The sequence below is a fragment of the Thamnophis elegans genome, chromosome Z (assembly GCF_009769535.1).
Source record: "Thamnophis elegans isolate rThaEle1 chromosome Z, rThaEle1.pri, whole genome shotgun sequence".
In the NCBI taxonomy this organism is placed as follows: Eukaryota; Metazoa; Chordata; class Lepidosauria; order Squamata; family Colubridae; genus Thamnophis; species Thamnophis elegans.
In genome coordinates this window covers 101,327,659-101,341,928 of record NC_045558.1, presented here as the reverse complement: position 1 = coordinate 101,341,928, position 14,270 = coordinate 101,327,659, and the positions used below count along the sequence as shown (strand labels likewise).

Sequence of the window (14,270 nt, the reverse complement as noted above, 5' to 3'; positions counted from 1 at the left end):
TTGCTTGGTCTGTGCCTGAAATGACAGTTCCCAATTTTTTAGCAGGAAGTATGATATTTATATGATGTGAATACTGTTTTGATGTGGGTGGAGTGAGGAGAACAGGCATATATAGATTACAGGATTGTCTGAAATGGTGTAGGTTTTCCTGCCTAGGCAGGGGGTTGGACTAGAAGACCTCCAAGGTCCCTTCCAACTCTACTATTGTATTGTATTGTATTTAGAACTATGATCCTACCTACAAATAGGATAACCCAGAGTGTGAAATCCCATAAATATGCCATTTTCTTTACATTTTTAGTCAGCTTCTTGGGCCAAGGGGATTCTAATAAACAGAGATTACCCTAAACCCAACTCATTTTGCAACATAGCCAGGGATTATAATTTTTAAGGTAAAGCATTATATTTTGAAATCAAGATGTTAAAGCTCTAATACCTGTTGTGCAAACAATTAGGATAAGAATGGTTCCTAAATGTGCAAAACTATGTCAAAAGTGGTCAATATTGACCCGCACCAAGATTGATTGGATTATCCAAGGATTGATCAATGGCTGGTGGTGAATGGGAACAGTCCAAACCCGGAAGAAGAAGAAGACTTATAACTAAAATTCACCAATTTCTAACTATATATCCGTGCTCTTGTTGATGCTTGTCAAATGCAACTTTCCATTAATGATATCAACATTAAAATGTTTTTCATGTTTTAAAAATTACTTACTTTTAATGAAATTATTGCTGCTGTTGTTGTTATCCTTTACTGTAATGTGTAGTACAGCTAGTTCTTGACTTAGGACCATAACTGGGAGCAGAACTTGCTAAGCAAAGCAGTTGTTAAGTGAGTTGTGCCTGATTTTATGACCTTTTATGACCCATGGCTGTTAAATGAATCACTGCTATACTGAAGTGAATAATATGGTGGTTAAGTGAATCTGGCTTCCCACATTGACTTTGCTTGTTGGAAGTTGACCGAGAAAGTCACAAAATGATGATCATATAACAATGCCAGTTGGCTACAATTGTTGTAAATATCTGTTAAGCATCCAAACTTTGATAATGGGGATGCTGCAGTAGTTGTAAATGGAAATACTGGTCACAATTGACATTTTTCCAGTGCCATTGTCAGTTACTAAATGAATGATTGTATGTCAAGGACTATCTGTATTACTAAAGTAATATTTAATAAATTATTTCTATATAGTAAACATTTAGGAGTCAATGGACAATCTGATGAGCAGAAGAATTTTGGGATTCCTAGTTCGTTCTATTTTACATTCTTAATCTCTAAATTTCAAATCCACTGAACAATCAGGTCATGTAGTTTACTTTGTAGAAGTGGGCTTTATAGCAGTAGTTTATAGTAGTTTACTTCATAGCAGTGGAAACACACTTTGCGCATGCTCAGATACAGCTTTAATTTATTATTTCATATAATAAATTTTGTGTGGTCTGTAGGAATAGGAATAGTCTTCATGAATAGAAAGAGGAATTAATTATGTACTTTTGTCACCTTGAATTGTTTATAAGAATAATAAAAGTGGGATAAAAAAAATTTAAAGATGTAGTAACGTTTTGTTAACAGGTTTTTAATTATTACAGTGCCATTTCTCATCTCTGGCAGCAGATGGAGCAATGGTTCTTGAAACTGGGGTAATATTTGAAAATGCAACTGGGATGGTGGAATAGCAACAATGATAGGATTTTTTTTTTCACTTTCCAATTTGAATCTGAGAATTTTAAATAACATCTATCCCACGTGATGATTTTATTTACAAATTATCTGCTAAAATAATTTTATGATATTTGGACTAGTATTAATAGTACAGTTTTTTTTTAAAAAAATAATCAATTATATAAATAAGGATTCCAGTTAAGATTCAAAGCCATTTTCTTCCACCTTAGCATTCCAGGTAAGTTCTAAGCCAGCAGGAAAATGGAATGGTTTCATAGAGATCTTCTGAACAATTGCAGCTTCTGTCATTGAGGAGATGGAAAAGGGGGTCTACTGATTGGGCAGGTATTATGGGGTGAAAGAAACATTTTAAATATTTTAGTTGCGAGCTGCTCGGAGTTACTGAGGGTGAGTTGAGCGGCCATTTAAATTTTCTTTAAAATATTTTTCTAGATTCAAAGTTTCTAGCTTTGCTTTGCTTTGCTTTCTTTTTTTAAAAAGAGCTCTAATATTTCAGTTTACCCCAAATGATAGTAACTGATACTTAGCACTTGCCTTTGAAGCTGTTTTAGCCATATCAGGATGTCTCATTAGTCTCATTGATTGGAAACAGGAAATAACTGCTTCCTTATAGGGCTTCCTCCAAAATCCTAATTTCCATCTAAGATCTTAATTTTTTTTAAAATCCCTTTGAGGATCCTCAGAGTCCATCTAAAATACTATTTTCCAACTTGGATAGCACTCCTGACTACTTATTTTGGACAATTAAATATTATTCCTTTAGAGTGTAATAAGAAGAACCATTTTTTTAAGTATCTGAGGAATCGCTTAATATAGGGGTCTCCAATCCCTGAGGCCGCAGGCCACTACTGGGCCACAGCCCTTTCAGAACGGGTTGTGAAAGCGGTGGACAAGCATATGTTTCTGCGTGCAGCTCCTCTTCCATGAGTCACGAATGTATGATGTTCCATTTGTGCAAGCGTCCCTGCACGCATTTGCCCCTCATAGAGAACCATCCCCTACCCTTTCCTGATGGTCCATCAAGCAGGAAAGGTTGGGGACCACTGGTGTAATACCTCTGTGCATTCCTGACATCATCATCAGGTTCATTTCATTGTTATTTATTAATGCCTAATGATAGGGTACAGTAGGCCTCAACTTATGACCCATTGCTTAGCACCTATTTAAAGTTACAGCAGACCCCCCAAAAGGTACTTATAACCTGGATTCAAAGTTCCAATGCCTCCCCACATGCAAACATGTAGACACACTCACATGATCACTTTTTAGATGCTCAACAACCAGCCCGCATTTATGGCTGTTTAGAGTATCCTACGGCCATATGATTGTGATTTACAGTGTTTTTTGCTGGAAACCAGCATTTATTTCCAATGTGTGACAATGACAACTTGCAGACAGTGGGTTTCATTTAACAACAACCACATTAGTGTAATGTTCACTTAACGATTGCCACAAAAATGTCATAAAATCAGGTTGGTCGTGCTTAGGTGCCTCAATTTATGATTGTCATGATATATGACAGAAATTCCAGTCTTCGTTATGGTTGAGGTTTACCTGTAAATGTTTTGGGAAGTCTTTGTAGAAAAGCAACAGATAAATATTTTAAATCTATGAATTCCTATATACAAAATAGAAGATTCATGACTGAATTGAACCAAAAATGAATTCTGAATACTGTATGTGAAGAAATAATAAGTGTAAGAAATAGGGCTGTGTGATGTTGAAAAGAATGAGTGCTTGGGAACATGCTTGATCATCTCTATAATAACTGCATATTCCTGGGGAAAGGAATATTATTAAGAGTAGCCATTGGAGAATTCAGGAGCACCACCATGTGTTACAAAGCATTCCCCCCCCCCCAATCTGAAATGCTGCATGCCCACAATAAGAAAGCATTCAGATTCATGCAAATTCATGCATTTATTTTATTATTTTATTATCTTGGATTGGATAGAATATGTTATCTAGAAGCTTAAACTATCATGGACCTTCTCCTCATTCATGCTGCTATAGATGCCGGAGAATGAGTCCAATAGTGGTAGAAGCCTGAGGATGGGAAGCACATATTTTTATTGCTGATTTTTTATTATTCATTTTATAGTATGGGGCTAAACTAGATTTAATTTAAGGTGGTAAATTACTCCTTTAAAAAAAGAAAACAAAATAGTAGTTCATGCAAATACACTTAAAAGATTTGTTTAAATGTTTGCTGTACTAGAATCCTGACTGGAATTTTATTGCTCTGAAAGAGAGAGAAGACACAATGAAGAAAGAGATGATTTCTCTAGTTATACCTGGCATGTTTCCCTCGGCCTTGCCGCATTGAACCCATTTCCCTCCTTGGTATCGCCAGTGGTGCTGATCCACTAACCCAACATTCACATGGATGCTATAATGAGCCACAGGATCCAGCCCGCTGATGTTGAAACTCAGAAATGGAAACATCCTCCTAATTGGTGAGGTAGAAAGAAGGATTGGGGAAGAGAGAAAAGAAAGGTAGGCTATCACTTTACATATTTTCCACAAACTCAGTTTGTTCTCTGCTTGTATGCTGAGATATGCCTGTGGTCAAGTAAGGCACAATTTTTAAGAAAATGTTATGGCAAACTTCAATTTTCTTTGTGTATTATTTATTATTAGAAAGTAATTACAAAGTGATACAATCCTTGCTTGACCCTATTGCCATTTGAAATCTTAATTGTGCAAAATAATTAATATAATATGCATTCCCACCAAATTCTTACTTTCCAACTATGTACCCACAGGTAGTTTACATATTGTTTACATATTACACACGCGCACGCATGCATGCGCACGTGCGCACACACACACAATGTTGAATAACTTTGCATTTTAGAGTTTCTTATTAGTATAGATGTTTCTCCTGATTTATGTCTTTGTGTCTATATTGGAAAAAGCTGACCAGATCAGAACACATATGACATACTATCTATCTTTTGCATGAAAAAGGCTACTGTAGAAAGGCGGGATATAATTTGGATCAATCAATCAATCAATCAATCAATCAAATATTTCTTAATATTCATTCAGATATACTCCAATAAACATAAGAAAATAAGTATGACATAGTGATTAAGGAGCTTGACTAGAAGTGGGAAGACCTAGCTTTAGTCCTCCCTGGATCATGGAAACTAGATGGGTGATCTTGGACCAATCACTTCCTTTCATCCTAATGAATATTAGATTCTGTCTCAAGCTGGCTGATAAACAAAGTATCTTGTCTCATCATTAAACAACAACATTATTGAACATAGAAATGTTTATGGTTCAATGCTTAAATATAAAATTAATCTTTCGTTGATTGGTTAGGACAATAAGGGCAAATCATTTGAGCTTGGCATATCAAAAATTAAGCAAATGTCTAACCTGACTCTGCGGCATGTCACCCACCCCCAACTAACCCTCCTTCCCAAACTAAAGAGAAACAATTATTTATCTCCTTCCACATTTAAGCCACCTTGAACAGTAGCAGCAGCAATGTTGATACTGAACCTGAGAAGTAGCCTTGGCCTCAAACTTCAGCCCTAGCACTACTACTCACCCTCAAAAATGCTACTTTGTGTTGCTGTCCAAAGTGCAATTGGCTCCCATGGTCTGTCAAAGGCTGCTCTGGGTCATACAAGGTCTTCATTCTTGAAAAAGCTTTAAAGAATGCTCTTCTTTAGCTTCTACATGCACTTCAAAACACCCAAAAATGCTCTATTCTCATGTGATTTTTGAAGGCCCTGGAGGTCATGCAGAAACACACCAATTCTTATATAGCCTCCATAGCCTCCAAAGTGTATTTTCAAGAATAGTTGTTGTCAGATATTGGTGAATGCTGATGTCATCCAAAACATTGTGGCATGTCACTTTTGACACATGTGTCATAAGTTCTCCATCACTGTGTTAGAAGTATTTCTTCCAAAGAAAGAAAGGAAGAGGAAAGAGATAAATTTTCATCCTGAATCAAAATAATCCTTTGCTTCCCATCTGTTCTTGCTGGTGGTCGTGAATATACAATACATTTTCCAGCTTCTTCAATGGCTGCATTCAGCCCTAAGAAGGTTTGTTTACTTCCCAATGGATAATTTCTAGCCATTCACAATTGGTTCACCTAATTCCAACAGGGCAGCTCACACAGAATAGAACAAGTTCTGTATTTTCTTTCGTGAAGAAAATGTTGTTGTGTTGAATTGACTGCGACAGATGTAAGGACAGCTCTGTTTCTTTTTCACCCCCTCTGACCTTAAGCAGATTCTCTACCTTACCATTTCCCTCTTGCTCCTCCCTCCCTCTTTCGTTCCCCTTCTGCCACATTTCCGGTTCAGAAATAGACGCTGCTACTATTTTCAGAGAAAGTGAGAAGAGGAGAAAGAGAGAGAGAAAACCCCCTCAAGACAGATGGACAAACGTCAGATGGCATGAGAAGTTTATTCCCAGGGCAAATTGATATTTGAGAATGGAGAATCCAAATCACACATATACAGACATTGAATAATGTGGTGCTTGCTTACAAAACAGTTTTTCTGCATAATTAAAATAACTCCTGTCTCAACAGTTCCCATCAATTTGGATGGGACCTATGCAAAATAATTTCTTATTAGATCATTGTATAGCAAGTATCAAATTTAGCCATCAACCTTTTGAAACACATTCTGCAATATTGGTGCTAATAAAATGGATTATGGTTGCCAAGCTGGGGTACAATTTGTTAGCAATCTTTTACCATACATCCACACACATACTAATATAACTGAGGGGTGAGGAGAAACTTAAAGAAGACATTGTGATTGTGCAAAAAGAACTGTCAGCAACCTGGCACGAAATACACTTGTTACAGTTCTTGAAGGAATATACATACATACATACATACATACATACATACACACACACACACACACACACACACACACACACATACATACATACTTGTAGACTCAGGATGTCACTACATTAGAGTTCAGGATGTCATCACACAGCCCATTACCCAACTCGTTACAACACAAAAGACTAATGGGCACACAGCTAGTACCTTAGCCACACAGGATGCTACAAAATAGCTGACTAATCTGCATACATCAAGTCCATCAACTAATCAAGATGTAACAACACAGCCAACCAACCCGCTTACAGCAACAAAAGCCAGCACTCCACACACCCCCACCAATATTTATAAAAAGACGGCAGCTGATCACACTTTGCTCGCACAAGCACGAAGCCGAAGGCACTAGCCTGAAGATGGCGAGTGGGACCTCGTCGAAATGTCAGCAAGATATTCTCAATCTTACATGGGAAAAGACCCAAATACGCCAGGACCTGCATACCTGTACACGTGAAAATCTACAAAAACAAAAGCATCTTGAATAGGGTAAAGAGGGGACTGAAAAATAAAGTGAATATAACAAGTGTTATTTTCTGTTCATTATTTTTTAAAGACTTGATGATTGTCACAGATAAGCTTCCCTTTCTCTATATGGCAAATGATGTAAAATGTAGGTATATGCATTATACTAAAAATACAATAGCATCTCCCCATGATAGATGTTAGATGACTAACTTGTATATTGTTAGAAAACTCTTATATTCCTGAGTTGTCAAATGAAAACTCAGAGACACACATGTGGTTCAGCAATTTAAGCTAATATTAAATACCTTTATCTTGAAGAAGTGCATAGATCACTCACTAGCACAAAGCATTAAGTATGGCAAAAGGTATGATTAGGAAATTAATAAGCATCATTTATACAGGTGAAACTCAAAAAATTAGAATATTGTGTAAAAGTTCATTTATTCCAGTAATGCAACGTAAAAGGTGAAACTAATATATGAGATAGACTCATTACATGCAAAGCAAGATAGTTCAAGCTGTGATTTGTCATAATTGTGATGATTATGGCTTACAGCTCATGAAAACCCCAAATCCACAATCTCAGAAAATTAGAATATTGTGAAAAGGTGCAATATTCTAGGCTCAAAGTGTCCCACTCTAATCAGCTAATTAAGCCATAACACCTTTGCAGGTGTCCTGAGCCTTTAAATGGTCTCTCAGTCTGGTTCAGTAGGAATCACAATCATGGGAAAGACTGCTTACCTGACAGTTGTGCAGAAAACCATCATTGACACCCTCCATAAGGAAAGAAAGCTTCAAAAGGTAATTGCAAAAGAAGTTGGATGTTCCCAAAGTGCTGTATCAAAGCACATTAATAGAAAGTTATGTGGAAGGGAAAAGTGTGGAAGAAAAAGGTGCACAAGCAGCAGGGATGGCCACAGCCTGGAGAGGATTGTCAGGAAAAGGCCATTCAAAAGTGTTGGGGATTTTCACAAGGAGTGGACTGAGGGTGGAGTCAGTGCATCAAGAGCCACCACATACAGACAGATCCTGGACATGGGCTTCAAATGTTGTATTGCTCTTGTCAAGCCACTCCTGAACAACCAACGTCAGAAGCGACTTACCTGGGCTAAAGAAAAACAAACCTGGTCTGTTGCTAAGTGGTCCAAAGTCCTCTTTTCTGATGAGAGCAACTTTTGAATCTCATTTGGAAACCAAGGACCCAGAGTATGGAGGAAGAATGGAGAGGCACACACTGCAAGATGCTTGAAGTCCAGTGTGAAGTTTCCATTGGTCATCTGCTGGTGTTCATCCACTGTGCTTCATTAAGTCCAGGGTCAATGCAGCTGTCTAACAAGAGATTTTGGAGCACTTCATGCTTCCTTCCACAGACGAGCTTTATGGGGATGCTGACTTCATTTTCCAGCAGGACTTGACACCTCCCCCAAGACCCAAAATCTGGTTCAATGACATGGTATTACTGTACTTGATTGGCCAGAAAACTCGCCTGACCTGAACCCCATAGAGAATCTATGGGGCATTGCCAAGAAAAAGATGAGAGGCATGAGACTGAACAATGCAGAAGAGCTGAAGGCCACTATTGAAGCATCTTTCATAACACCTCAGCAGTGCCACAGGCTGATAGCTTCCATGCCACGCCGCATTGAGGCAGTAATTGCTGCAAAAGGGGCCCAAACCAAGTACTGAGTACATATGTATGCTTATACTTTTCAGAGGTCCGATATTGTTCTATGTGCAATCCATGTTTTATTGATTGCATGTAATATTCTAATTTTCTGAGATTGTGGATTTGGGGTTTTCATGAGCTGTAATCCATAATCATCACAATTATGACAAATCACGGCTTGAACTATCTTGCTTTGCCTGTAATGAGTCTATCTCATATATTAGTTTCACCTTTTAGAATTAAATATATCAGAGTTAATGCCTCTCTGGGTGTCAATTTATATAAGGGATAGATTCAGTTTAGTTTGATTTATGGCCAATGATTATGTAAGACAAATGATCTAGAAACTTAATATAAAAGATAAATTTAAAATTTGTCTCCTAGTATCAGTGATAACCAATAATAATGGGAGAAAGAAGTCCTTATCTGGCTGTCAATCTCAGATGCAATTTTTCTAGGGATGTCTAGTTTACTATCAATCCACGCTAGAAGTTAATGGTGATCTAACAAACCCTGTGAGATACAAAAAGGAACAACACATGGATACCCAATGTCTTCTCACCTTTTATTTTTATCTTGAAATATTGACTTGAGATATAAAACGAGAGGATTGTGGGAATAAAGATTTAAAAGAAACTTGTAAGTTAAGGGCTTTTGTAAGTAATTTGACATTGATTCTGGAAGATCATTTAAAAGGACACTAAGGGACAAGTTAAAATATTTGAGTGCATTAGCAGGTTTTAAGATTAACAAATAATATAAAGATAGAAGATCAAATAGAATTGAATATGCTGGATTTTTAAATTCAGAAGAAGGTAAATTATCTAGTATCTTCAAGAGTTCACGTTATTTCTATATGTTATGAATTAACATATTATTTCAAAATAACTGTTAATACATGGAATGAAGTTAAAAAGACAATTCAAGGCAGCAAGCCCATCTTCACATGAATGTGTTTCTCCAATCAAAAAGTATCGTTCCTGCTAACCAATTCGTTAATATCATTCAAAAGGTTTTCCCTTTATCCCATTTGTACAGTTATACAAAAAAAATGATTCTCATCATTATAAATACTTATTCAAATATGTATTTATCTATTCATAAGATTATACCTCAAGGTAACCAAATAGATTGCTTTTCTTCATATCCATCACATTTTACACTATTTCAGACTGCAATAAAATTCAATAAACTGGGCTAGAAAAAAATCACCTAGTTCCGGGAGTTCCACTAAACAATAGGTAAGAAAATAGGCCGCACCTCCCTTTTCTAGCTTTCAGGTTTGCTTTAAAGGCTTCTCTAATGTAGGCTGAGCCTATGGGTTGGAAGTCCATCAGATCCCTCAATTCAAAGTGGCACTTTCAGAAATGGCATTGATGTAGCTTGAAAGGTAAATATTTACATTTTCTCTTTTGAGGACAAAGCTGTACCTTCAATATTAAAGAGGGGAAATCTGCTACATCTTACCATTCCAGAGATGACCACCAAGAAGTGAGATGACATTCACTACTTCTATAATATATGAATTTTTTTAAAATATTGGAATCAGCTCAACCAGTCTAGACACTATGTTCTATGTGTATTGTTTAATTTGTGGTAGAAATTCAATACATATGTCAAGGGCTAGAGGACCTCTAGATTTTGCTAATTTTCTGTAATTCAGCAGCATTGCCAATATTGAGAATTGCTACTTGGCAATATTGGGACGGCATAGATTCCAAATCTTTGAGGGTAAATTTCATCTTTTCTTTACTACATCAAGACAATGAATTCCTTCTACAGACATTTTTTTTTAACATGATCTCCATGATGTTCAGAATACTTATGCTTACCTTGTATCTAAAGGCTGATGGTCCCAGTTTATAATTTTTAAAATTATCTAAGTAGTTTAAAGATATCCTGTGACTTAGCAACTCTTATCATCTACAATTATCTATATATTTATATCTAATACATCTCTATGTGTGTATGCATGTATGTATATGTGCGTGTATATGTGTGTATGTATGTGTATTTATATATATATATATATATATATATTTAGTGTCACAACCCCTGGTAAGCCCCAATTATGGGAGGAAGCTAACTGCTTCCATCATCTGTCAATTGGCTCGTCACAAGAGTCCATCACGACAGAAACCCAATATTTTTACTGTTGCCTTTGTTATATTTGTGTTTTATTTGTGCTGATAAATAAATAAAGGAAGACTAGTATAGATCTATTTCAAGCTATTTAGCTCTCATCAGCTAGCCATATCCTTACTGGCTATATATATATTTCATTTTTTCATTTTTCCCTTTATTTGTATGCCGCCCTTTTCCCTGGGGGGACTCAGGGCGGCTCACAGTTCAAAAATGTATATATACATACATACATACATACATACACATACATGCATACATACACATACATACATACAGACAGACAGACACAATGGTACTGAAAAAAATGACTTATGACTGTGTTTCATACTTATGACCATTGCAGCATCCCTGTGGTTACATGATCAAAATTCAGATGCTTAATTCAATTGACTCATATTTATAATGGTTGCAATGTCTCAGGATCATTTGATTATCTTTTGCAACCTTATGACAAACAAGTCAACGGGGAAGTTAGTGTGACTAACTTAACAATTGTGGTGATTCATTTAACATCTGTGGTAGGAAAAGTTGCAAAATGGGACAAAACTCACTTAACAACCATTCTACTTAGGAACAGAAATGTTGGGCTCAATTGCAAGCAGAAATTAAGGACTACCCGTAACACTACATATGAAATTACAGGTAGTCCACAACTTACAGCAGTTTAATTAGTGACTGTTGGAAGTTACAACAGCATTGAAAAAAGTAACTTATGATTGTTTTTCACACTTATAACTGTTGCAGCATCTCTGTGGTGCAAAATTTGAATGTTTGGCAATTGGTTCGTATTTATGAAAATTGCAGTGTCCCATGGTCATATGATCACCTTTTGCAACCTTCTGACAAGCAAAATCAATGGCGTAAGCCAGATTCATTCAACAACCATATTGCTAACTTGACAACTGCAGTGATTCACTAACACCTGTGGTAAGGAAGGTTGTAAAATGGGGCAAAATTCAAATAACAACTATCTTGCTCAGCAACAGAAATTTTGGGATCGGTTACGGTTATAAGTCGAGGATTACCTGTACTTGGAAAAGAAAAAACAGGTTAGAGTTTCATTTGAGGTTAATTATCCTTCAAAATAATAACAAAATAAGGCATCCCCCCAATTAGAAATCACATGGTTGGACAACATTGCATATATATATATATATATATATATATATATATATATATATATATATATATATATATATATATATATATATATATATATATATATATATATATATATATATATATATATATATATATATGCCCAGGTTCGAATCCCAGTAAGGGTATGGCTAGCTGATGAGAGCTAAATAGCTTGAAATAGATCTATACTAGTTTCCCTTTATTTATTTATCAGCACAAACACTATATATATATATATATATATATATATATATATATATATATATATATATATATATATATATATATATATATATATATATATATATATATATATACATACATACATACATACATACATACATATATATATATTCTCCTGAGGTTTTCGCGGGTGTTAGTATGTAGGTCTCTAGTTATTCGGGTTTTCTCTCGCGTAAAATTGGAGATGTCTTGGCGACGTTTCAACGAAGTCTCATTCGTCATCTTCAGGCTTCTTCAGGCTTGGTGCTTCCAGGAGCAATGTGAGATCTCGACTGTTTCTTCCTTTTAACTGCCAGTGGGGGTTTGAACTGATTGGGTGGGAGCTTGGCTGTGTCCTGATTGGGTGGAAGTGTGTCCTGATTGGGTGGAGGTGTGTTCTGATTGGTTGGGGGTTTGTGTTTCATGTAAGGATTGATTTTAATACTAGAACTATCGCCAAGGCTGAAAATTTCAACAACCGAATAATCAGAGAAGCCATTGAGATAGAAAACGCCCACACAGCATGAACAGGCGGGACGATACCTCCCGCCTGCCAGCCATTTGGAAGCCTGCCCTTATTGATAAACGAGTCCCGAACATGATGAATGACACCAGGCCCACACTCACAAGAGCCACACAGAATATCACCACCAAACATCCACAAAGAAAACAGGCAAAAACACACACTGATGAGGAGGCACGACCAAGGACCAGAAGCCAGACTGCAAATGCACAATTAGCCTCTTTAAACCCCTCCTATCCTTACATGAAACACAAACCCCCAACCAATCAGAACACACCTCCACCCAATCAGGACACACCTCCACCCAATCAGGACACAGCCAAGCTCCCACCCCATCAGTTCAAACCCCCACTGGCAGTTAAAAGGAAGAAACAGCCGAGATATATATACTCATTTAGACATGATTCATTAAATGAGAAATGCAATTCATTTGTCCAAGGAGAAGAAATTCTAAACTTAAGTATTTCCTCTTGACTGCCCAGATTGATGGGCAATTTAAAGCCCTTTAAAGTTCATTTTTAAAATGAACAAATCCTCAAAATGACTGAACAATGTTAAGTTAGAACCCTTGAATTCAGCAAGCACCACATGTAGTTTTGGCCACCTAAAGCTATTCTGAGTTTTGAAAAAGAAGCTGGATATAATTTCATAGAAAGCTGTGCTTTCCTTCACGTACTATATTCAATCAACATAGAAACCACACTTCCGCTGCACTGTAACAAAAGGTAGAAAACATTACAAAAACTATTACTTTAGGTTTTAGAACAGATCCTAAACCTGAAAACTGGAAGGCAATTTGCAAACTTCACATTTATCAGCTGGATCTATCTGACAGCATTAAGTTCTGCCAAATTCAATCCTACAAAAATAGTACATATTTACAGTCTCTGCTTTTTTTCATAGAAAGGTTATATATTCTTGTGTTATACTGGCTAATATAGAAATCTTGTAGGTGTGGATTTTGGATTTTTTTTTCTTAGATATTGTTTGAGAAGAAAATTTAAAAGTCACATTCATTTAATGAAATAAAATTATTTGTTTTCTTTTCTACCATCTATTTTGGGGGGTGGGAGAATGTCCTCCCCAATTACCAACACACTGACTTGCCCCACCCTTTAATTGTCAAACAGGAAATATCTCCATACCAAAAGAAGCAAGCTGTTCTTAACAGATCAATTCCCCAGAAACCAGAAATCAATATTTTAATCTTAATAGTAAATTTAATCTCAAGCAGAAGTAGCCCATCAAAATTCCTGGCTTTGATGAGATGGGAGAGAAGATGATCGAATTAGGGTCCACCCCTCATTAAAAAGTTCTTCATATTTTTAAACTCTTCTCTCTCAGATCCCTCTTCCAGGTCTGCCTCTTAAATCTAACTATAAAAATTACCAAAAGAAACATTACACTGCAGTGCAACTGAAATCAAAAGTTGGCATTAAAACTCATCTGAGAATATAGGGTTTATTTTTCATTGCAAATATGGCAAATCACGAGAGAGATTATTTGGATGTCAGAACACCCACCCAATCAA

General features: G+C 36.3%; 1 protein-coding gene across 1 annotated transcript in view; it reads right to left on the bottom strand.

The window, feature by feature from the left end:
• The window catches only part of TBX21 (T-box transcription factor 21), a 55,682-nt gene that overhangs the window by 6,290 nt on the left and 35,122 nt on the right, over positions 1–14,270 (bottom strand). Inside the window, exon 2 of the mRNA XM_032234671.1 lies at positions 3,985–4,139. Coding sequence (XP_032090562.1) covers positions 3,985–4,139 — 155 coding nt within the window. The remainder of the gene's footprint in view (positions 1–3,984; positions 4,140–14,270) is intronic.